Genomic DNA, 25,423 nt, shown 5'->3' on the forward strand with positions numbered 1-25,423 from the left:
ATGTATTTTAATGCATAAGTAATGCCTGAATACATCTGGAGGTTTTTTTTGTGTGTTGTTTTGAGACGAAGTCTTGCTCTGTTGCACAGGCTGAAGTACAATGACGCCATCTAGGCTCACTGCAACCTCTGCCTCCTGGGTTCAAGTGATTCTCCTGCCTCAGCCTCCCGAGCAGCTGGGATTACAGGTGCCTGCCACCACGCCCAGGTAATTTTTGTATTTTTAGTAGAGATAGGGTTTCACCATGTTGGTCAGGCTGGTCTTGAACTCCTGACATCAGATGATGCCCCTGCCTCTGCCTTGCAAAGTGCTGGGATTATGGGCATGAGCCACCATGCCCAGTCCTGGAGTATTTTATTGCAAATTCCAGACCTGAGGTAATCTCACACATAAAAACCATGTTTCTCTAACACACTTTTTTTTTTTTTTAAAAAAAGCATAATTACAATAATGTTGACATACCCAGCATTTTTTTTGTGTGTGTGAGACATTGTCTAGCTCTGTCGCCCAGGCTTGAGTGCAGTGATACGATCTGGGCACACTGCAACCTCCGCCTCCCGGGTTCAAGCAACTCTCCTGCCAAACCCTCAGGAGTAGTTGGGATTACAGGTGTGCACCACCACGCTTGGCTAATTTTTGTATTTTTTTTTTTTGAGACAGAGTCTCGCTGTGTGGCCCAGGCTGGAGTGCAGTGGCACGATCTCGGCTCACTGCAAGCTCCGACCCCCCAGATTCACGCCATTCTCCTGCCTCACCCTCCCAAGTAGCTGGGACTACAGGTGCCTGCCACCATGCCTGGCTAATTTTTTTGTATTTTTAGTAGAGACAGGGTTTCACCGTGTTAACCAGGATGGTCTCAATCTCCTGACCTCGTGATCCACCCGCTTTGGCCTCCTGAAGGGCTGGGATTACAGGCGTGAGCCACCGTGCCCGGCCTAATTTTTGTATTTTTAGTAGAGATGGGGTTTCACCATGTTGGCCAGGCTGGTTTCGAACTCCTGACCTCAGGTGATCCACCCGCCTCAGCATCCCAAAGTGCTGGGATTACAGGCGTGAGCCACTGTGCCCGGTCTAACATACCCAACATATTTAACATTTATTCCTGAATATCATCTAACACCCAGTCCATGTTCTACTGTCCTTCATTATCTCAAAAATACCTTTTTTAGCCTGGCCAACATGGTGAAACCCTGTCTCTACTAAAAATGCAAAAATTAGCTGGGCATGGTGGTGCGCCCCTATGATCCCAGCTACTCGGAAGGCTGAGATGGGAGAATCGCTTGAGCCTGGGAGGCGGAGGCTGCAGTGAGCCGAGATCTTGCCACTGCACCCCAGCCTGGGTGACAGAACAAGACCCCATCTCGAAAAAAAAAATCTTTTTATACTTCATTGGAATCTGGTTGTTAACAAGACCCACACATTGCATTTGTTTGCTTTATCTCTGAAATTTCCTTTCCTTCTTTCCTTTTTATTTCTTTTTAATCTTTTTTTTTTTTTTTTTTTGAGACGAGGTCTCGTTCTGTCCCTCAGGCTGGAGTGCAGTGGTGCAATCTCGGCTCACTGCAAACTCTGCCTTCCGGGTTCAAGTGATTCTCCTGCCTCAGCCTCCCCAGTAGCTGGGATTACAGGCATGTGCCATGATGCCCGGCTAATTTTTGTGTTTTTAGTAGAGATGGGGTTTCACCATGTTGGCCAGCCTGGTCTTGAACTCCTGACCTCAAGTGATCCACCCGCCTCGGCCTCCCGAAGTGCAGGGATTACAGGCATGAGCCACCATGCCCAGCCTTATTTTCTTTTTAATCTGTAATTTTCCCTCTCTTTTCTTCCTTCCATTTATTTGTTGAATATACTGGCTCTTTTGTCCTGTAAAATTTCCCAAGTTCTTGCTTTGGTGTATTGTTTCTCCCGGTACCATTTAACATGTTTCTCTTCCTATATTCCCTGAATTTTTTGTAAATGAAGTTAAATAGAGATGCTTGATTAAATTGTTTCTTTTTTCCTTCTTGTTTAAAAGTATACTTCATGAATAGTGCTGTATACTTCTTATTGCACAACATAAGAAGGCACATATATCTTGTTTTCTGTCTTTGATGATAAGTTTGATGAGTAGGGTCAGATGGTATCAGCCTAATTTCTCTGTTATAATTCCCCAAATGTTTTTCACCTATGGTTTTAGCAGCCATATTTTTTCTTAAATCCATTATCTCATTAGGGATTGAATTGTAACACTGCCATTTCTCTTGCATTTATAAGTTGAGTCTTCCATAAAGAAGCTCTTTCCTTAATTATCTATTTGATTAACCTGCAATATGATTCATGTGGGAAGGCAGGAATAATGCCAGATTTTTTCCATTTGTTGATTAATTATCAGCAGAATGAGCTGATGCCTTAGCAACATCCAAGGTAACCAATTCATTTTTATTTTTATTTTTTATTTTTTTTGAGACAGAGTCTCACTGTCACCCAGGCTAGAGTGCAGTGGTGCAATCGGCTCACTGCAACTTCTGCATCCCGGGTTCAAGCGATTCTCCTGCCTCAGCCTCCCAAGTAGCTGGGACTACAGGCGCCCACCACCATGCCCAGCTAATTTTTGTATTTTAGTAGAGACGGGGTTTCACTATGTTGGCCAGGCTGGTCTTGAACTTCTGACCTCGTGATCTGCCCACCTCGGCCTCCCAAAATCCTGGGATTACAGGTGTGAGCCACTGTGCCTGACCTCATTTTTATTTTTTAAAATACACAATTCTTAAGAGAAAACTTTAATAAAGAACACAGAAGAAGATGAACTGAAGAAATGAGGGTATATTCCACGTTGTTGGATGGAATGAGTAATTATTACAATGATGGCAGTTCCTCCAAATTAATCTATAAATTTAGTGTGATCCCAATCAAAATCCCAGTTGGATTTTTGAAGACCTTGATAGACTCATTTTAAAATTTATGTGGCAATAGATCTAAGACACCTAAAAAGAAGACTAAAGAGGAGGAAATGCTCCATGTGATATTTAGACACATTACAAAATACTAAAACCAAGGTGGTATTAGCCCAAGGACAGAAAAAGACGTATGTGTGTTTATGTGTGTATGCCTAATAACATATGATAATGGTGGCATGGCAAATCAATGGGAAAAGGAGGAATTGTTCAGTATTTGATGGTGGGAAACCCGGCTTACCATGTGGAGAATAATAAAGCTACATTCCCACGTATTACCACATATGAGGGTGGAATCTAGATGGATTGAAACCTATTCCACCTATTAGACTGGCAAAAATTAGCCATCTTGGTCGGGCATGCTGACTCACGCCAGTAATCCCAGCACTTTGGGAGTCTGAGGTGGGTGGATTGCTTGAGGTCAGGTGAAACCCCATCTCTAATAAAATACAAAAATTAGCAGGGCATGGTGGCGGGCGCCTGTAATCCCAGCTACTAGGGAGGCTGAGGCAGCAGAATTGCTTGAACCCGGGAGGTGGAAGTAGCAGTGAGCCAAGATCGCACTACTGCATTAAGACTCTGTCTTAATATATGTGCTGCCGAGGAGAGCACAACAGAGACTCTGTCTTAAAAACAAAAAATAGCAAGCTAGAGAATGTCAAGTGTTAGTGAAGATGTGGGGATACAGAAATCCTCACACATGGTGAAAGTGTGAACTGGTACTGCCATCCCAGAGAACCATCTAGAAGTATTGGTGTTCTTAAGTCAAACTAAGTATATGCATACTTTAGAATGTAATCATGTGGCTCTTGAGTGTATGTTCCAAAAGAAATCCTCACACAGGTCAATAAGGGAATATGTACAAGGATGTTCACTGAAGTATTATTGGAGAGCTGGAGGCAATCTATGCAGTGAAGGCACAGTATGGTTACCATGAGCAGATAGAAGCAATGGATGAGGTCAGGTTGGGTGCAGTGGCTCACGCCTGTAATCCCAGCACTTTGGGATGCCGAGGTGGGTGGATCACCTGAGGCCAGGAATTCGAGACCAGCCTGGCCAATATGGCAAAACCCCGTCTCTACTAAAAATACACGGGCATGGTGGTGGGCGCCTGTAATTCCAGCTACTCGGGAGGCTGAGGCAGGAACCCGGGGGGCAGAGTTTGCAGTAAGCCCAGATAGCGCTACTGCACTCCAGCCTGGGCAACAGAGTGAGACACCATCTCAAAAAAAAAAAAAAAAAAAAAAAAAGAAGCAATAGATTAGATGTACACACAGCAATATGGATAGACCTTAAAAACACTAGGCTGAATGGAAAACAGAATGACTTTTTTTTTTTTTTTTTTTTTTAAGACAGAGTCTTACTCCATCACCCAGGCTGGAGTGCAGTGGTGTGATCTCAGCTCACTGCAACCTCTGCCTCCCAGGTTCAAGCGATTCTCGTGCCTCAGCCTCCCCAGTAGCTGGGATTAGAGGTGTGTGCCACCACACCCGGCTAATTTTTGCATTTTTAGTAGAGACAGGGTTTCGCCATGTTGGCCAGGCTGGTCTTGAACTCCTGGCCTCAAGCAATCCGCCTACTTCGGCCTCCCAAAGTGCTGGGATTACAGGCATGAGCCACCGCACCTGGCCAGGATGAGATATTTATGTAAAAGAAAAACAAGTACAAAGTATACTCAATAGTGAGACAATCTGATATCATGTGCCTCTTGAGGTGACACAATACAAAATAAAGGATATCCCCTATGTACTGTTCTTGCTAAAAATATTTATTCTGAATCTATTCATGTGAAAAGAACAAAAGAATCCAGAATATGGGACATATTACAAGACAATTGGCCTGGACTCTTCAAAAACATAAATGTCATTTGAAACAAAAAATATAGGGGTATTATTCTAGATTAAAAGAGGTTAAAGGGATATAACAACCAAATGTAATACACAAACATCAGGTGTGGTGGCTCATGACTGTAATCCCTGCACTTTGGGAGGCCAAGGTGGATGGATCACTCCAGTGTGCAGAAACCCTGTCTCTACTTAAAATACAAAAATTAGCCAGGCATGGTGGCGGGCGCCTGTAGTCCCAGCTACTTGGGAGGTGGAGGCAGGAGAATTACTTGAACCCAGGAGGTAGAGGTTGCAGTGAGCCAAGATTGCGCCACTGCACTCGAGCCTGGGCAACAGAGCAAGACTTCGTCTCAAAAAAAAAAAAAAAAAAAAAAAAGAAACGTAATACATAAACCTTGATTAGATCCTGGGATCAAAAAACGAAAGCTGCATTTTTGGGGATAATTGGGTGGAAATGTGAATATGGGCTATACGTGATGGCATTATTGAATTATAGTTAAATCTTCTTAGGTTTGATAATGGTATTGTGGTTATGTAGGATGATATTTGGTGAAGTATAAGGGTATATGGGCTTTCATTATACCATTCTTTCGACTGTTCTGAATTTGGAAACAATATAAAATAAAAATTTGGCCGGGTGCAGTCACCCACAATCCCATCACTTTAGGAGGCCGAGGCAAGCAGATTGCTTGAGCCCCGAGTTTGAGACCAGTAAAAAAATCTTTTTTTTTTTTTTTTTTGAGAGAAGTCTTGTGCTTGTCCCCCAGGTTTGAGTGCAATGGCTTGATCTTGGCTCACTGCAACCTCCGCCTCCCGGGTTCAAACGATTCTCCTGCCTCTGCCTCCCAAGTAGCTGGGATTAAGGTGCCTGCCACCACACCCAGCTAATTTTTTGTATTTTTCTTTTTGGTAGAGACAGGGTTTCACCATGTTGGCCAGGCTGGTCTCGAACTCCTGACCTCAGGTGATCCGCCTGCCTTGGCCTCCCAAAGTGCTGGGATTACAGGTGTGAGCCACAGTGCCCAGCCGAGACCAGTAAAAACATCTTTAAAAATTAGCTGGGCATGGTGATGTGCGCCTGTAGTTCCCCAGCTACTCGGGAGGGTGAGGTGGGAGGATCCCTTGAGCCCAGTAGGCGGAGGTTGCAGTTAGTGGAGGTCATGCCACTGCACTCCAGTCTGGGCAATAGAGCAAGACCCTGGCTCAAAAAAAAAAAAAAAAAAAAAAGGAGGAAATACACATAAAGCAATAATACGTATTTTCCAAGAATGCATATATGCAAAAATATGCATAAAACACCTTTGAATGGCTGCCTATAGGAGGGAAATGAAAGTGGGAAGTAGAGATGAAAGAGATTTTAAAAAATAACACAATCTCTCACTAAAGTAATAAATATTCATCAAATACATGGAAAACACAGAAAAGTACAAGGAAGAAAATTAAATTCACTGATAATGTCACTTTGATTTGTTAGAAATGCAAATCCTGGGCCCTAAACCAGACTTACTGAATCAAAACTCTGGGCATGAGGCCCAGTAATTGGTGTTCTAACAAGCCCTCCCAGTGATTCTGATGCTGGGGAAAGTTAGAGAACCACTAATCTAGATTTAACTATTATTAACATTTTGTTTCAGATCCTTGTAGTCTTTTAAAAAATATGAAATATTTCAGACATACAAATAAGTATAGAGAAGATAACAAAAACCCACGTACCTACCACCTAGCTTAGAAAGTAAAATATTAGACAAACAGTTGAAGTTCCCTGTGTATCTCTCTCTCATTCTGTTCTTTTGTTTTCTTCCCCAGAGGTAATCAGTATTCTGGATTTGGTATTTCTCCTTAAAAATTATTGTTGGCTGGGGGCGGTGGCTCACACCTGTAATCCCAGCACCTTGGGAGGCCAAGATGTGGTTGGATCACTTGAGCTCAGGAACTCAAGATTAGCCTGGGCAACATGGTGAAACCCTGTCTCTACAAAAAATACAAAAATTAGCCAGGTGTGGTGGTACATGCCCATAGTCCAGGTACTTGGGAAGCTGAGGTGGGAGGATGGCTTGAGTCAGGGAGGTGGAGGCTGCAGGGAGAGGAAATCAAGCCACTGCACTGCAGCCTGGACGACAGAGCAACATCTTGTCTCAAAAAAAAATTATTGTTTATATATCTATATAATCTATAAGCAACATTGTTTGCTGTTTTCTAGATTTTAAAACTTTATATAAATGGTTTCACACTTTATGTGTCCTCTGCAATTTGTATTTTATCTCAGTATTGTGTTTTTGAAATTTAGCTGGGTCAATGCATGCAACATGATTCATTCTTTTTCATTATAGTATTCTGCATAGTATTCTGTCATATGGCTATACCATAATTTACTTATTCATTCTCCTGTTGGTGGAATTTTGGGCTGTTCACATTTTTTTCTCTATTACAAACAGTTCTGCAATGAACATTCTTCCACATGCTCATTGAGCAAATGTATAAGAATTTCTCTAGGAGTTAAAGTTTAGAGGGGATCTCTATCTGTCTATCTACCTATTAATCAATCATCTCCAATACTAGAACTGCTGGGTCCCAGGGTCATCTTCAGCTATTCTGGATACTTCCTAATTGTTTTCCAAAGTCGTAATAACTAGTTTCCACAAGATTTCATTGTATTTTTTCCCTTATATCTTGTGCATTTGGGATTTTGTTTAAAAAGTCCTTCCCCAGTCACAAGTCACAAAGATATTCTCCTGCATATATTAACTTCATAGTTTTACCTTTCACATTCACAGTCTACTCTCTTAGGTGGAATAAATAGAGATCCAGTTTTATATTTCTTTTCATGGAGAGCCAAATTTCCCAATGCCATCTACTAAACAGCCCATTTCCCATTTTTTGTGGTGCAGGCCTGTAAACTCACCCATTTAACAAACAGTTGTTGAAGCCTGCCTCATACCAGTCTTGTGCTGGGTGTTGAAAGCTTGAAGATACATGGCCCCTGCTCTCAGGGAGTTCACCCTCCTGTGGAGACACAGTCACATAAACAACTACAGTATTGTGATAAGTGCTAGCTTAGCTGTATAGGTAAGGTGCTCTGGGTTTCTAACTCATCTGCGAAAGTCAGAGAAGGTTTCATCGAAGTGACAAGAGTTAGGTCTTAGAGAAACAGAACAAAATTGCAAATGCAGGGGGAAAGGTGAAAGTGGTCAGGGCTGGTTTCGGGTCCAGAGGAATTTCATGTGTCTCTAGGATGAGAGGTTAGAAGCCCTTCAACGATGTAGAGAGGTAGTGAGTCCTGTTTATGTAAGGGATAAAGGGACAGATGGAGTCATTTTCAGCCCGTCTGTGCTTGAAGTGGAGAAACAAACCCACCCTCGGAGGCACAGAGTTCCACCTACTCTGTGCCCCACCCCAGGGTTTAGGCTTGAGGAAGAGGAGGGGCTGGAATTAAACCATCAAGAAGAAAACATTTGCAGACTAATATTTACTATTTTGTGGGGGAGACCTCACTTCCCAGCCAGCTTCTTGAGATGGCTTCAGAAACCCCTACTTGCCCCACTCCAGAGATATAAATTCATTCCCTTCTGCAGACGCTGCTCCGGGATTGAGGGAAGGATGGAGTAGGAGGGGAAGAAGGCAAAAGGGTGGGAGAGGCTTCTAGTCGTTCTGGCTCCTGCTCCAGCTCGGGTTGGGTATGGCCATAGATCTGAACGTATGCAGAAAAAGCTAGGAGTGCTCAGGGATGGTCTGGGGCTCAAGGACCCGGGAAGGTGGTTGGGAATAGCTAACCAATTCACTTCAGGTGGGGAGTACCCGGCCAGACATGTGACCCAGGCGGCCATTTTCTCACACCCTGCTGTCGCCATCTTCCAGGCAGACAAAGACACCATCCCCCACCCTTGTCTGATTCGGGCGTGGTGACTGCCTGGTTATTGAGATTTGGGAGCACGCATATTTAACCCCAGACAGATGCCCGCAGACAAAATTTTGGCTTGCAAGTAAGGTATATGGCCACACCAGTCGACCCGCCGCTTCTTCCTGGTCTTCTCGCCGTCCTCCTTCTCCCTCCTCCGCTATTTCTTTAACTACGGGGCAGGCAGGAGGCGGGGCCAGCGTGGTCGCGAAGAAGGGACGGGCGGGCGTCAGCTGTCAGTCAGAAGCTCCGCCCCCTCCCCCCCACCCGCGGAGACCGCACGGTGGGCGGAGTCGGGCGCCGCCGGCCTGGGATCCGGAAGTCGGAGCCTAGCTGCGCGAGAGTTTCTGCTCGCTCAACCGAGTTGTCGTGTTGCCCTCGCTTCTCAGATCCCCGCCGGAAGTGTAAGTAAGAAACTTCTCTCCTCTTTTCTCACAATGTGTGCTCACCTAGACGGCCGGGCAGTTAGGATCGTCTATTGGATGTGAAACCAGAGATGCCCGCCAACCTGGAATAGAGAGGTAAACAGCAGGATCCCTTCCAGGGTAGAAGGGACCGGAAGAGGGGCAGGGATCGCGGCACACGTGGAGACGCGCCGAATTGCCTTTTCGCTGAGTGGAGTTTGCCGGGAGAGGGGCATTGCCCCATCCCACCTAGAAAGGTGTAGACCCGGGACACACTGTGTAGAGAGGCACAAACTTCACTTGTGTGGTGAAGCGTTGGTCGTCCTCAAGATAGTGAGGCTCCATTCTGCATTCACCCTGTATAGACAGGAGTCGACCCACCAAAGGCATGGGGGACATCCACCCCAACCGTGTAGAGACATCTCCCTCCACCCAGCTGAGCAGCGCAGACTTCTCCCGACTTAAGGCACTTCCTTGGCTTGGCTCTAGACAGCCGCCTCGAGGCACCTCCTCAGGACAGACAGAGGCTTTGATGTATCTGCCCCCATACCAGCATAGAGGAGCTTAGAAACATTTAATATACAGAGGGAGGGCACCTCCTCCCCATACGCGTAGACTCAGAGCCCTCAGTATCGCTCCCCAACTCACCCGTCCCCAAAGTGTTTGCAGTTACAGGCCTCAGCCTATGGACAACTAAGCCGATTGCCCCCTCCTCTTAGGTTAGAGTGAGTCCCCATTGTGGAGAATCAGACCTGATCCCTACTTCCGTAGCCCCCGTTTTACCGAATGTGTAATTTTTCGAAGCACCCAACATGCTTCGAAGCAAACAGGAACAGACCTTAATCCATGAAGAGACAGTCAGGTCTGCCCCTTGAGGGGCCGTGGGGGTAGAGGGGCTCAGATGTGTTCCTCTCCCTTTGAGGTAGACACAGATCATCCCCCTACCTCCCCTACCTCCCCCAAAGATTTAGAATCACTAAATGTAGCAAGGGAGATACCCCACAGGAGCAGATATGCAGGTCTCCCTCCCTGTAATGTTGAGAGGGAGTGACATCGCTGATTACCTGGCAGTTCAGTGCGTATGGTCTCTCCCCTTTACCCAAGGTAGTGGAGCTCAGATCTGTTTCTCTCCACCCAGGGTAGAATCACAGACGCCCCCACCCCCAAGTATTAGGGCTGATCTATTAATTTATAGCTGCATTGCCAGCCCCCTCCACACACCACCCATGCAGAGAACCAGAGCCCCTATTTCTTTCAGTGTTAGTGTGCCGCTGACTTCAACCAGCATAAAAGATGAAAGTTGTCACAGTCCACCTTCCATAGAAGGGTCCAGAATAGCTCACTGCAGGTAAGGTGCAGACCCGCTTATTCAAAGCTGCATAGTTGTGGAATCAGGCATATCGATCCTGTACCACAGCCCTCTCCAGGGTGAAGAGACGCAGGACCCATCCCCATAATCTAGAGATAAACAGATCTGTGATTCTTTCTCCATGCAGCAGAGATGCACACAGCCACTTTGTGGGTTTCCCCAGTTTCTCTGCACCCCAGAGTAGAGGGACAGATGACAATCCCCCCAACCCAAATCACCAAGGTATAGACCCCAGGCATATGCAGGCACAGATTTTTACCCCCTCCTCCAAGATTTTGTACTTATCTCAGTCCGTATAGACACTCAGGTAAGAATCCCTGTTCTCAGGCCCCTTTTCCCCAGGGTAGACTCCTGAGATCTATTTACGCCCTTCCCCACCACCTCTCCCAGGGTAGATGAGATATAGAATCCCCTACTTGGGAAAAGAGGCACTATTATCACCCCATATAGAAATAGACCATCCTTGCATGTCCCTTTCCCCTCAGTGTGGAGGTGTTGAGCACTAGTCCCCTACCTAGAATATAACACTACAGTGTGGAGGAATAAGGACCAAAGACCCCATCTGACCCCATTTGACCCCACTGGGCTCAAAGCCCAGTGGCTTTGAGCCACTGACTCCACCCGGGATGAGGTTGAGACCTATTCCTCCCTTTGGGTAGTATGACACTGCCTTCTCTGTGTGGACTCAGCCATATGAGGCTTTAGCTCCAGCTTCTCCCAGTTTTCCTAATTATTACGACTTCCTCATAATGTTCTTTAACATTTTACCTTTAGGGGACTTAGGAGGGGGCTTGTGGCATTGTGATTCCCAGCTGTCTTCAAATTGCTTCTTCTCCCATTCTGACAGGAAGAGAGCAAGCAGATTTGAACCTATCTGCTTTCAAGCTGGTCATCATGATGAAACTTAGACACAGTGAGTTTCCTTTACCACCCCTCCCAATCCTGTGCTTTTAATGAATATTCATAGAATTTCACAGCAACTTTTTGTTTTTCTGGTTTTTGTTTTGAGATGGAGTCTCGCTCTGTCACCTAGGCTGGAGTGCAGTGGTGCAATCTCAGTTCACTGCAACCTCCGCCTCCCGGGTTCAAGCATTTCCTGCCTCAGCCTACCGAGTAGCTGGGATTATAGGTGTGTGCCACCATGCCAGGCTACTTTTTGTATTTTTAGTAGAGACGGAGTTTCACCATGTTGGCCAGGCTGGTCTCGAACTCCTGACCGCAAGTGATCTGCCTACGTCGGCCTCCCAAAGTGCTGGGATTACAGGCATGAGCCACTGCGCCCAGCCTTCACAGCAACTTTTAAAAACTGTTGAATATGTTTCACATCACTCAGTCTGGATCTTTTTCATATGGTATCATTGCTGTCCTCCTGACTTCCTTGTAAGAGAATGTTTCCATTATGCCCCATTCTCAATTTACAGATGAGGAAACTGAAGCTTAGCAAGGTTAAGTGACTTGATCTGAGGTGAATTGCGATAAAAACATATCACACTGCCTGTAACCCCGACATGTCCTAACATTTTTCTCTATCGGTTGGTACCATAAGTTGTACTAGTGGTTAAGAGCGTGCCTGTAATGCCAGCTGCTTGGGAGGCTGAGGCAGGAGAATCGCTTGAGCCTGGGAAGCAGAGGTTGTGGTGAGCCAAGATCATGCCACTGCACTCCAGTCTGGGCGACAGAGTGAGACGCTGTCTCAAAAAAAAAAAAGGAAAAAAACAAAACAAAAAAAGAAAAGAAAATGATAACATTTGGATAGCACACTGGCACTGGGCAGGCTGGATGAGGATTGTGCTCTGTTTTCTGTGTGAATGCTGGCCCTGCCAGTGGACAGCTTGGTGGGAAAAAAATACATTTTTTATATAATCATAAAAATGTCATCAAGAATCATACTGTTAATACCAAAAGCAAATAATCATACTTTTATTTTATTTTTTATGTTTTTTTGAGATGGACTCTTGCTTTGTTACCAGTAGAGACGGGGTTTTGCCATGTTGGCCAGTCTGGTCTCGAACTCCTGACCTCAAGTGATCCGCCTGCCTTGGCCTCCCAAAGTGCTGGAATTGCAGGCGTGAACCACCATGCCCGACCAAATAATCATATTTATAAGTAACACAAGAAAGGTGGTAATTATACTTTATTTAGGAACATCTAATACTAGATGATAGAAATATTGATAGTGATGGAAAAGACAAAAATTACCTCGTTAAATAAAGTAGGATATATGCATACTTAAGAATTCTGGCTGTTTAAAAGATAAAGTAGTATCGTATAGAAAGATTATATGGAAAAACTGTATTGTGTGGAAAGACTATTAGATGGAAAGATCTTCAGATTTGCTAACTGAAAGAAGTTGGCCAACAGGACTACAGTATGTTACCTTTTATGGAAGAAAATGGGAGAAAATAAGAATATATATTGGTATTTACATAAAGAAAATGATGCACAATAAACTAATAAAGTGGTTTCTTGTGGCAGTGAGGGGACTGCAATGGATAGGGACAAGCATGGGAGGGAGACCTCTCAAAATAACACCTTTTTGTTTTGGAATCATATGACTATTACCTGTTAAAAATAAAGAATAATTCTACACATCTACATTAGTGAGGAAAATGGTGAAAATTAAATAGAAAAACTCCCTATGTGCCTACAAAACCAAGACCTTCACTGGTAAATTGCAATTAATGATCAGACTAACTGGGATGATTGCTGGGAAAGATGGGGGGAGGTACCATGTGGTGCAGCTGTCTGCACTCTGGGCTAGGGATATCTTGGACCCAAATGATAATGATTAAGTCTGGGAAGGTTTTTGAGGAGTGCTAAAGAGTGTTCAAATGCAGTTTTAACTGTTGTGCATTCTTTTAAAGTTTTAATTTTTTTTCAAGACAGAGTCACGTTCTGTCGCCCAGGCTGGAGTACAGTGGTGTGATCTGAGCTCACTGCAACCTCCGCCTCCTAGGCTCAAGTGATTTTCCAGCCTCAGCCTCCTGAGTAGCTGGGATTACAGGTGCGTACCACCACGCTTGGCTAATTTTTTTTGTATTTTTAGTAGAGACGGGGTTTCGCCATGTTGGCCAGGCTGGTCTCCAACTCTTGACCTCAAGGGATCCACCCACCTCGGCCTCCCAAAGTGCTGGGATTACAGGCACGAGCCACTGTGCCTGGCCGCTGTTCATGTTTGAGTGGTTATTTTTGAAGGGGGGAGTGTTCTATCACTTAAAAAGTTTACAACTGGCTAGGCGAGGTGGCTCACGCCTGTAATCCCAGCACTTTGGGAGGCCAAGGCAGGCGGATCACTAGGTCAGGAGTTCGAGAGCAGTCTGGCCAACGTAGTGAAACCCCGTCTCTACTAAAAATACAAAAATGTAGCCGAGTGTGGTGGTGTGTGCCTGTAATCCCAGCTACTTGGGAGGCTGAGGCAGGAGAATCGCATGAACCCGGGAGGCGGAGGTTGTAGTGAGCTGAGATCGCGCCATTGCACTCCAGCCTGGGTGACAGTGCAAGACTTTGTCTCAAAAAAAAAAAAAAATCAAAAAAGTTTACAACTATTGGTGTTGGTGGCACAGGTGTATACTCCATGGAACTTGCCTGCCTGCTTGCCTTGTCTGCCTGCTGGTCAGTTACCAAACACTGATAAAGATGTCATAGTAGGGCAATGGAGGGGCAAAGGAATTGCGGCTTTTTGCAGGAGTGCAATTGTAATAACAGACTGTGGGATGTTAGCTGGACAGGAAGGGAAGAAGGATGGCTGACAAATAAGGAACTGAGTAGAACGTTCAAGTCTCTAGGAGGTTGGACAAATGAGCTTGAAGATAGGAGAGAGGGGTGTCTGAGACTGCTTTCAGAAGTCCAAGCAGTTGCAGGTGGTTCCCCCATAGGTGTAACCAGAGGAATGGGTGGGTGAGTGGCTATGATTGAGTGGAGATCTTTGGAGATGAAGATGTCAAGGAAGTGGGAAACCTGGATTGTTGGAAGGGTTGCCCAGTGATCTCCAAAGTCACCCAGGTTGTTGGTGGCAGGAGTTGGGTCAAAAGAAAAGCAGTGAACCAGGTGCTTCAATAGATGAGGAAAAGTAAGTCATAGATGACAGGCATAGCAGCCTAGTTGGGGCCTCAAAAAGAACAGGTTTTTTATCCTATCCCCCTCCACACATTTTTGAGATGGAGTCTCACTCTGTCACCCAGGCTGCAGTGTAGTGGCGCTGTCATAGCTCATTGCAGCCTCAACCTCCTGGGCTCAAGTGATCCTCCTGCCTCAACCTTCTGAGTAGCTGGGACTACAGGCATTTGCCACTATGCCCCACTAATTTTTTTTTTTCAATAGAGATGAGGGTCTTTCTATGTTGTCCAGGCTGGGCTTGAACTGCTGAGCTCAAACAATCCTCCCATCTTGGCTTCCCAAAGTGCTGGGATTACAGGCGTGAGCTACCACACCTGGTTTTTTTTTTTTTTTCTTTTTAACAAGAGGGAAAAATAGTCTCAGCTTGGCACTGGTGAGTCTGGAGGGCTACGTTCTCTACCTACTGACCCCAGGATAAACGTGGCAGTGAAAACAACAACCACCTTTTGAGAGGCCTGCAAGTGAAGCATTGTCCTTGGGAGAGCCAAGTATCAAGGCAGGAGCTTGGACAATTGATCCTAGGGAGAGGTTGTTAGGGGAGTGCTGATCACCCAGGTGGGAGTTTCAGAGAATGTTGTGGGAAATTTGATGCTACGGCAGAGGAAGGATGAGGGGAATGAAGTCAGTGGGTGTACAGGGACATCTGTGGGTGACAGTATGGGAGATGAGGGATTAGCGAATACAGAGATCTGCTTTTGAGTACTGATGAATTGGTGATTTTAGGCCTAGATGATGTTGGTGGATGCATTGAGGCTCAGAGAGGTTTTAAAAAATTCTTCAAGGTCATATAGCTAGGTAGTTGTTGAGCCAGAGTAAGAATGTCTGCTGGTTATAAAATGGTAGCTGTTTTCTCTCTGGAGTTGTTGAAAAACCTATGAGCAGAGGCTCCTGAGTGCTGGGAGGGATGACTGACTGCACCCCCTTCTCCTTTTTCCCTCCCCTCTTCTCTTCTCCCCTCTGAAGCACATTCTTTTTCTCTCCAAGTGATGTGTTTTCTTTCACTGTGTGCTTGTATCCATTGCAGGCACTCAGTTTCCAGGGAAGTTAGGCAGATGGAAATTGTTGAGTAAAATGTCCAGACCTGGTTCATTCCAAACCTCACATTTTTTTTTGTTGTTGTTGTTGCAACATGAGTACTTTAGAAGAAAGGAGACTGGTGGTCTGTTTCGTGTTTATTTAAACTGTGTTTATTTAAATTCGACCCATTCACATTTGTTATGAGACGTTTATGTCTGGTCAGATTTCTACCGTCTTATTTTTTATTTATTTATTTTTTGAGACGCAGTCTCGCCCTGTCACCCGGGCTGGAGTGCAATGGCGCGATCTCAGCTCACTGCAACCTCCGCCTCCTGGGTTCAAGCGATTCTCTTGCCTCAGCCTCCCGAGTAGCTGGGATTGCAGGTGCCTGCCACCATGCCCAGTTAATTTTTGTATTTTTAGTGGAGACAGGGTTTCACCATGTTGGCCAGGCTGGTCTCGAACTCCTGACCTAGTGATCCACCCACCTCAGCCTCCCAAAGTGCTGGGATTACAGGTGTGAGCCACCGTGCACGGCTCTCTACCATCTTATTTTATATTTATTATTTATTTTGTTTCCTCTTATTCCCTTATTTATGTTTTGCTAACTTGATGAAGTTTTTAAACAATCCTCCATCGGTAATTAAGTTATGTTGGTAATTGTATTCATATTTATGTCAAACATAATTAATTCTGTATTTATCACTTTACCAAAGTTAAATAATGACTATTTTGTAACCTACCCTTTCAAAATGAAACCTTTAGCATGCTTTCATGCTTTTGCTTTTCCAACCCCCATTACTTGATTCCTGGATTTTATTGAAATAATTTGGTATTTCAGTTCTGAGCTATTTCCTTATGATATGCTTCTTCGATTTTAAGAATCCTTTTTTTGTTGTTTTTTTGAGACAGGGTCTCACTCTGTCGGCCAGGCTAGAGTGCAGGTGTGATCATGGCTCACCACAACCTCCGCCTCCTGGGCTCAAGTGATCTTCCTGCCTCAGCCTCCTGAGTAGCTGGGACAACAAACATGTGCCATCACACCTGGCTAATTTTTTTTTTTTTTAAGACAAGAGTCTTGCTGTGTTGCCCAGGCTGGAGTGCAGTGGTGCGATCTTGGCTCACTGCAACCTCCACCTCCTGGGTTCAAGCAATTTTCCTGCCTCAGCCTCTCGAGTAGCTGGGATTACAGGCGCGTGCCAACACGCCCGGCTAATTTTTGTATTTTTAGTAGAGACGGGGTTTCACCATGTTGGGCAGGCTGGTCTCAAACTCCTGACCTCAAGTCAGGAACCCGGCTAATTTTTGTATTTTTAGTAGAGACGGGATTTCACCATGTTGGGCAGGCTGGTCTCAAACTCCTAATTTTTGTATTTTTAGTAGAGATGGGGTTTCACCATGTTAGCCAGGCTGGTCTTGAACTTCTGACCTCAAGTGATCCACCCGCCTTGGCCTCCCAAAGTGCAGGGATTATAGCTGTGAGCCATCGCTCCTGGCCTCAGTGATAAGTTTTAGTAGATTTCCATAGATTTCCTGCCCACCACTGTTTGTTTCCTTTAGCTTGGGATCTTTATTCTGATTTAATTTTTATTTTGCCAGTAGTTTTATCCAAAAGGAAACACAGGGCCAGGCGTGGTGGCTCATGCCTGTAATCCCAGCACTTTGGGAGGCCAAGGCGAGCCAATGACTTGAGGCCAGGAGTTTGAGACCAGCCTGGCCAACATGGCGAAACCCCATCTCTACTAAAAATAAAAAAATTAGCCAGGCACAGTGGTGCACGCCTGTAATCCCAGCTACTCCAGAGGCTGAGGCAGGAGATTTCCTTGAACCTGGGAGGTGGAGGTTGTAGTGAGCTCAGGTGGCACCACTGCACTCCAGCCTGGGCAACAGAGCGAGACTCTGTCTCAAAAAAAAAAAAAAAAAAAAACAGAAAGAGAGAGAGAGAGGGAGGGAGGGAGAGACGAAAGAAAGGAAGGAAGGAAGGAAAGGAAGGAAAGGAAAGAAAGGAAAGAAAGAAAGACAGGTGGTAATCTTTGCTCACCTGAAAATGTCTTTTTCTTACTTTCACAAAGTAAGAGTGATCTGTTGGTTAGAATTTTATCTCTTTATCTTTGGAGTTCAGAAATTTCATCAGGATATGTCCAGGGTATGTCTTTTTGGTTGTTAATCTTTTTTTTTTTTTTTTTGAGACAGGGTCTCTGTTGTCCAGGCTGGAGTGCAATGGTGCCATCATAGCTCATTATAACTTTGAATTCCTGGGATCAACCAGTCCTCCCGCCTCAGCTTCCTGAGAGCTAGGACTACAGGTGCATGCCGCCACACCTGGTTAATTAAACTTTTTTTTTTTTTTTGAGACGGAGTCTCGCTCTGTCGCCCAGGCTGGAGTGCAGTGGCGCGATCTCGGCTCACTGCAAGCTCCGCCTCCCGGGTTCACGCCATTCTCCTGCCTCAGCCTCCCGAGTAGCTGGGACTACAACTTTTTTTTTTATATAGACAAGGTCTCACTATGTTGCCTGGATTAGTCGCAAACTCCTAGTGTCAAGCGATCCTCCCACCTCAGCCTCCCAAAATGCTGGGATGACAGGGTGAGCCATGGCACCCAGCCTTGGTTGTTAATCTTGCTGCTGCCTGTGTCTTTCCAGTCTGAAACCTCAAGCCTATGTTCAACTTAAGGAACTTTCGTCTGTTATTCAGAAAATTATTGCTTCTCCATTTGTACCCTTTTCTCTTTCAGGAACTCCTGTTTAGATTTTAGCTGTCTTGGCTCTATTGTCCATTTTTTCTTTTATATTTTTGCTCATCATTTCAATTTCTTTGAATTTTTGCTCTAAGTAAGCCCCTCCTTTGGTCTTCTAGCTTATTAATTTGGTTGTTAGTGATGTCTTTTTTGTTTTTCACTATTTCTATTGAATTTTTTTAAGAGACAGAGTCTCACTATGTTGCCTAGGCTGTTCTCGAACTCCTAGGGTCAAGTGATCCTCTTGCCTCAGCCTCCCAGCTAGCAACAGGCAGGTGCTACTGTGCCCAGCTTAAGTTTTGACTGTTAAAGCAGTCTGTGTTTGTGTATTTTTTTAAGAGATGGGGTCTTGCTTTGTTGCCCAGGCTGGATTAGAACTCCTGGGCTCAAGGGATCCTCCTGCCTTAACCTCTCATGTAGCTGGGGCTACAAGCATGCGCCACGGCACCCGGCTTTTGAATTTTTATTCAGTGTCAAGTTTTGGAAAATCTTTTTTTCTCACACAGTTCCTTTGAAGTATCTTCTTGATTCTCCTTAAGAATTTGCAGTAGCTCGAGACTAGCCTGGCTAAATGGCAAAACCCCATCTCTACTAAAAATACAAAAATTTGTATTTTTGTATACAAATACGGGAGGCTGAGGCAGGAGAATCGCTTGAACCCGGGAGGCAGAAGTTGCAGTGAGCCCAGATCACACCACTGCACTCCATCCCGGGCAATAGAGCAAGAGTCGGTCTCAAAATAAAAAGAATTTGCAGTAGAACTTAAGTTCTGTTTCGTACCTTAACTCTGTAGTGGGAGCCAACTGATGTGATTGTGGAGCCTGTTCTCTGTGTGGTATTCTTGAGCTGCTCATATAATATATTTGTTTGTATATATCCTGAGCTTCCAGAAACTCCTGTCTCTCTAGGAATTCCTTGAGCCCCTATGAAGGTGGTAAGAATTAAAGGGAGCCATTCTTCCCAATAGGCCAACTGTGAACGGGTTGAGAGATGGGACTTCTTATTGAAGAAGGAGAGAGGCCTCATAAGTTCTTGGGCTTTGCTAAGTCATGATTGGAGAAGTGGTAGATCTCTTCTTTTTGTATCTGAGGGAGGCGGCAGCATTTTGGCTGAGTAGGTCAAGTCCCTTTGGAGGCAATGGCCTGAGCAGGGTCAGCAGGAAGGATGGTTCTTTCCCCACATACTGAGGGCATCTGCCCAGGTTTAGTGGGCTGGGACTCCTTAGATTACCTTCTCATGCTGCCAGCTCCCTCATCTCAGCCTGGCACTTAAATTGTTGAGTTTCCCCCAGTAGGAAGTTCTGGGGGAAAGAGGAGTCACAAGCACATATTCAGGTTTCTCTCTGTACAGAATTCCTCTCAGAATTATTTGAATTTGCAATGAAATAATGTGCAAATATTATATCCAGTACTTCCTCTGATACTATTGCTGCCATCCGCATCTCTTGTCTTGTGCTGGATCTAGACAGACATGGTATCTGAGGCTTCCTAGCTAGGTTCCCAGTGTGGCCTGGCCTTGATTCAGGTGTCAACAAATATCGCGTAGATGGATGACGGCTCTTTTCTTTCTTTTTTTTCTTTTGTAGAAAATAAAAAGCCAGGTGAAGTTTCCAAGGGCCACAAGAAGATAAGTTGGCCCTACCCTCAGGTAAGGTATGCCTGTTGTTGAGGGTAAGGTCAAGAACAGGTTGCTTGTCCTGGGAGAGGCCCACTAAACCCAGTAAATATTGGGTGACTCTGGACAGAGTGCCACATTGGAGTCAGTGGATCTGGCTTTCCCTCCTTCTCTTGGTGGCCGCAGCAGAGAATCAGCAGCATTTTTCCCAAGTCATATGCAGCTTCGTGCTTGATTTACCTTGGTAGGGATTATCATTATCCCCATGTTTTAGTTGAGGAAACTGTCAGTGAGAAAGTTCCTAGGTTCAAGGTAACGCAACTGGGATTTGAGACTGTCTGATTCTCAAGTCCCTGTTTCTTATGGAGAAGAGGGAGGCCAAAACATCATCTTTGGTTCCTGGATCTCCTGGTCCTGCTGGGAAAGGTGTGGGTAAGTAAGGCTTGGGAAAGAGCAATGAGAAGAAGGTATAGGCCAGAGAAGGCTTGGGTTCTCACAATTTAGCATGGGTGAAGCTCTCAAACTTTAACCAGTCCTCTAGAATCACCTGGAGGATGGGGGAAAACATTGATTGCTGGGCCCCACCTCAGAGTTTCTGATTCAGTAGGTCTGGCATGGCATCCCATGATTTGTATTTCTAGCAAGTTCCCAGGTGCTGCTGCTACTGCTGGTCTGAGGACCACTCTTTTGAGAGTCACTTATCTAGAAAGGTTTTCCCTGGGCCTTGGGAAACCTTCCCAGCTGCCCTTCCCCTCTGAGAGGTCTCCTGTCAGTCCCTGCCTAGCTATGGGAGAGAGGACCTCTACCCAGCCAGATGGGCAGATCTTTGGGGATGGAGCCCTTTTTGCCTCTCTCCTTTCTTTGTCCCCACAACTACACTTATCTGAGAAGCTTTAACTCCTGCTGCTCACCTTGGGAGTGAGGGGATGAGAGGATGAGAGGATTGAGAGATAGAAGGGGCATTTATGAGGGGATGTTGTCTTCCTTCTAGGGCTTCTTGCTGCCTTTTTGAGGTGATTTCCATGGGTTCATTACCTCTGTTTTTTTTCTCTTATGTGGTGGCCAGCCTGCAAAGCAAAATGGGAAGAAAGCAACCTCCAAAGTGCCCTCTGCACCTCATTTTGTTCACCCCAATGATCATGCCAATCGAGAGGCTGAATTAAAGAAGAAGTGGGTAAGCTTTTTGCCTTGGTGGGGAGAGAGAGGGCCTGCCTTGAATGCCAGGTCCGCAGAAGTGTTGAATGGAAGGGCAAAGGCAAGAGTTGTTAGGGTTGTTGAGGCTATTTGTGGAAGCCGGGAGAGAGGGAGGTTACCATGATACTGGATTTACGTCTGCATTTGTTCACCACCCAGTCCATTGCTGTCTGGCTTATGCTTCCACTGCTCTGCTGACACTACCCCTGCTGGCCTCATCAGCGCCTTCCCTGACATCACATTCATGAATAGTATTCTTCCCTCATCTTACTGGAATGCTCAGCATTTGAGGCTATGCTTTCTTTGAAGCATGTGGACTTTCTTGTCATCTCACTCTCCTGGATGTCTTTCTTCTTTGACTAGCCACTGACAGTCTCTTTTGCCACTTTTTCCCCTTTCTTATCTTTTTTTTTTTTTTTTTTTTTTGAGATGGAGTTTCACCTTGTTGTCCCGGCTGGAGTGCAGTGGTGTGATCTCGATTCACTGCAACCTCTACCTCCCGGGTTCAAGCGATTCTCCTGCCTCAGCCTCCTGAGTAGCTGGGATTACAGGCATGCACCACCACGCCCAGCTAATTTTGTATTTTTAGTAGAGATGGAGTTTCACCATGTTGGTCAGGCTGGTCTTGCACTCCTGACCTCAGGTGATCCACCTGCCTCGGCCTCCCAAAGTGTTGAGATTACAGGCGTGAGCCACCCTGCCCAGCCTTCTTCCTTATCTTTAAATGATGAAGCATCCCAGGACCTTGGCTTCTTTCCATCTCTGGTCTTAAGTGGTTCCGCCTGCCTAGGATACATTCTCTCTCTGCTTTTTATACCCTCTTTTCTCTGCAACTCTTTTCTTCCCTTCATCTCTCTTTTTCTTCTTCTCAAACCCTCATCTCCTGATGTCATATCTTCCCTCTCCCTGGACCCTGCTCCTCCCACCTCTGCCATGTCGCACCATTTCCTCTGTCTGTCACCCATCCCTCCCTTAGGCTGCAGACCCAGTCAGCTCCAGTACCAGTGTGTGTTCACTTGTTAGGTTGAGGAGATGAGGGAGAAGCAGCAAGCCGCCCGGGAGCAAGAAAGACAAAAACGCAGGACCATCGAGAGCTACTGTCAGGATGTCCTAAGACGCCAGGAGGAGTTTGAGCATAAGGTAAGAGTGCAGCCCTTGCCCCTGGGTAGGTTTGCTCAAAGCATCTTTTGCCGTTTTTCTGTGAAAGGGAAGAAGGTGTGAAGTTGTTGGAGGGGAACAAGGGAATCAGTGTAGAGAGGATAGAAAACCGTGGGGACGGACGAAGGGAGGGAGGGAGGGATAAAGGGAGATAAAGGGCCATTTTGAGCCTTACCCGTGACTGGACACCTCTGGAGAGCTCCTCTCTCCCAAGGTTGAGCCTGAAGACTGGGGCTGGTGGTGGAGTCGGGGGCTGGGAGAGTTACATGTTACCAGGGGATGGGGTTGGGGGAGAGGGAGCGAAAGTATGAGGAGAGGATTGAGAGACAGAGAGGAGCATATGTGAGGGGATGTTGTCTTCCTTCTAGGGCTTCTTGCTGCCTTTTTGGCAGATGTTCTTGTTTCACACACAGAATACACGCTTGCCAGCTCATACTCCCTTTTCTGACATGCAGTGTGTATGCCTCCCCCATCCTGTGTCCCTCATAGATTGTTTTTTTCACACCTCCCTCCTCCCTCCCTTTCACACCCATGTGCACACTCAGGTCTCCACCTGGTGCTCGAGCACACGTATACACATAGGCGCACACATGAACCATGGGGTTCTGCCCATTTTTCTTCCAGTTCCCAGCTTTATTGGTTGGTCAAAGCTACTTTTTGGTGGCCTGAGACTCACATGATTTATTTTTTAAATTATTATTTTACTTTAAGTTCTAGGGTACACGTGCACAACGTGCAGGTTTGTTACATATGTATCCATGTGCCATGTTGGTGTGCTGCACCCATTAACTTGTCATTTACATTAGGTATATCTCCTAATGCTATCCCTCCGCCCTCCCCCCACCCTACAACAGTCCCCGGTGTGTGATGTTCCCCTTCCTGTGTCCAAGTGTTCTCATTGTTCAATTCCCACCTATGAGTGAGAACATGTGGTGTTTGGTTTTTTTATCCTTGAAATAGTTTGCTGAGAATGATGGTTTCCAGCTTCATCCATGTCCCTACAAAGGACATGAACTCATCCTTTTTTATGGCTGCATAGTATTCCATTGTGTATATGTGCCACATTTTCTTAATCCAGTCTATCATTGATGGACATTTGGGTTGGTTCCAAGTCTTTGCTATTGTGAATAGTGCCGCAATAAACATACGTGTGCATATGTCTTTATAGTAACATGATTTATAATCCTTTGGGTATATACCCAGTAATGGGGTGGCTGGGTCAAATGGTATTTCTAGTTCTAGATCCTTGAGGAATCGCCACACTGTCTTCCACAATGGTTGAACTAGTTTCCAGTCCCACCAACAGTGTAAAAGTGTTCCTATTTCTCCACATCCTCTCCAGCACCTGTTGTTTCCTGACTTTTTAATGATCGCCATTCTAACTGGTTTGAGATGGTATTTCATTGTGGTTTTGATTTGCATTTCTCTGATGGCCAGGACTCACATGATTTTTTAAGCCTCCTATAGTTTACAAAGCCCTGCTTCTCTTTCTCGCTCTCTCCTCCTCCTCCCCTGGACCATTCTCTTTTTTTTTCTCCTTTAGGAGGAAGTTTTGCAGGAATTAAATATGTTTCCTCAGCTGGATGACGAGGCCACGAGGAAGGCTTATTACAAGGAGTTCCGTAAGGTACAGGGTTCCATTTCTTCAGGCTTTTGCGGGAGGGTTCCAGTCCAGCCCCTTTTCCTCTCCATTTCTGTTTTTTCCTGACTGAGATGGAGATTTTTGTTTCACAGGCCTGCATCACTGCTACCCTATCCTTTCCCTGCCCTCATCTCCTGGTCCTCTGCCCTGCAGGTGGTGGAATACTCTGATGTGATTCTGGAAGTCCTGGATGCCAGAGACCCATTAGGCTGCCGCTGCTTCCAAATGGAGGAGGCTGTCCTGCGAGCACAAGGCAACAAGAAGCTGGTCCTGGTCTTGAACAAGATTGGTAGGTGTTAGGCAGGATTGGGTGTGACAGGGAAGGTGGGCAGGCCATCTTTAACGTCTAGCTTGGACCAGACACTGAACCCAGCAACTCAGTGATACTCATATTAGTCATGCAAAGTAGAAATTTTTGTTCCGATTTTCAAAGCCTGTATCACAGAGTATGGTACAAGTTAGGTGTGGAATCCAAGCCTGTCTGCCTTTCAGGCCCCTGTTCTTGCCATTTTGAGCCTTCTCTGTTTTTGGACAACCCTGGAGAGTTCCTCCTCCCTCAACTCAAAGACTGGGGCAGAGGAGCACATGGGCTCAGGAGTCACTCATGTCTAGGGTTCAGCCCCCCACCTGTCCTGATTCTTTTCTCTGAGACACTGGATAAGTCATGCCACCTCCAAGAGCTCCTGTTTCTCTAGCTGTAAAATGGGCCATGGGTATCCCAACCTCACAGATTTGTTGTAAGAATTAATGATAAAATGCTTGGTACATGGTGGTCAGTACTTCACACATGATAGCCATTCTTTTTAGGGTTATCTTTGTCATTTGGCCCAACCTAGAATGATCCAGAGAGGGGATAGGAAACACAATATTTGGGGGGTCTCTGATGCTCCTGGCGCTGTTTTGGAAAGAGAACATTTGGGACCAGATAGCTAGTTTGTCCATTTTCCCTGAGGGAACAGAGGCCCCCTCAGGGAGGGCTAACGCATCCCGTAGACCAGACTGTCCTTTCTAACTCCAACCTGCGGACTGGATGGGAATGACAGGGCCAGTTGAGAGACCTGTTGATGGTAGGTGGGCCTAGCTTTGGGTACGGGTGGAGGTGTCTTTGGAGGGAACCATGGAGGTGTTGTTGTGCTTACCAGCCCCATCTGTTCCTATATTTACCCCAGACCTGGTCCCCAAGGAGGTTGTGGAGAAATGGCTGGATTACCTTCGGAATGAGTTGCCAACTGTGGCTTTCAAGGCCAGTACCCAGCATCAGGTCAAAAACCTGGTAAGCCTGGGGCTAGGGTCATCTAGCCGCTTTCAGGGTAGTTTGGGGCCAGAGCTGGGAGGGTCGTGACTTGGACTGGGACCTCCAGCCCTTTAGTAATTGAACTGGGCCTTCAACTTTGAGCTTTTTGCTCCACCGAGTGACTTTTTTTTTTTTTTTTTGAGATGGAGTTTCACTCTTATTGCCCAGGTTGGAATGCAATGGTGCGATCTCGGCTTACTGCA

The 25,423-nt window shown here is 45.8% G+C and overlaps 1 protein-coding gene across 4 annotated transcripts in view; it reads left to right on the top strand.

Moving 5' to 3' along the window:
- The first annotated feature begins 4,843 nt into the window (after nucleotides 1–4,843).
- The window catches only part of GNL3L (G protein nucleolar 3 like), a 95,840-nt gene continuing 75,260 nt past the window's right edge, over nucleotides 4,844–25,423 (top strand). For 2 of the 4 annotated variants that reach the window (XM_034950603.3, XM_063601972.1), the window contains exons 1-8: nucleotides 8,986–9,196; nucleotides 11,296–11,361; nucleotides 19,904–19,965; nucleotides 20,999–21,106; nucleotides 22,150–22,266; nucleotides 23,828–23,911; nucleotides 24,080–24,215; nucleotides 25,096–25,199. In XM_034950603.3, coding sequence (XP_034806494.1) covers nucleotides 11,343–11,361; nucleotides 19,904–19,965; nucleotides 20,999–21,106; nucleotides 22,150–22,266; nucleotides 23,828–23,911; nucleotides 24,080–24,215; nucleotides 25,096–25,199 — 630 coding nt within the window. In that variant the 5' untranslated portion in view covers nucleotides 8,986–9,196; nucleotides 11,296–11,342. Of the gene's footprint in view, nucleotides 9,197–11,295; nucleotides 11,362–13,330; nucleotides 13,453–19,903; nucleotides 19,966–20,998; nucleotides 21,107–22,149; nucleotides 22,267–23,827; nucleotides 23,912–24,079; nucleotides 24,216–25,095; nucleotides 25,200–25,423 lie in introns of those variants that run through there. The other 2 variants (XM_055106924.2, XM_055106925.2) reach the window with 2 other exon arrangements.

Source organism: Pan paniscus, chromosome X, assembly GCF_029289425.2.
Source record: "Pan paniscus chromosome X, NHGRI_mPanPan1-v2.0_pri, whole genome shotgun sequence".
NCBI lineage: Eukaryota > Metazoa > Chordata > Mammalia > Primates > Hominidae > Pan > Pan paniscus.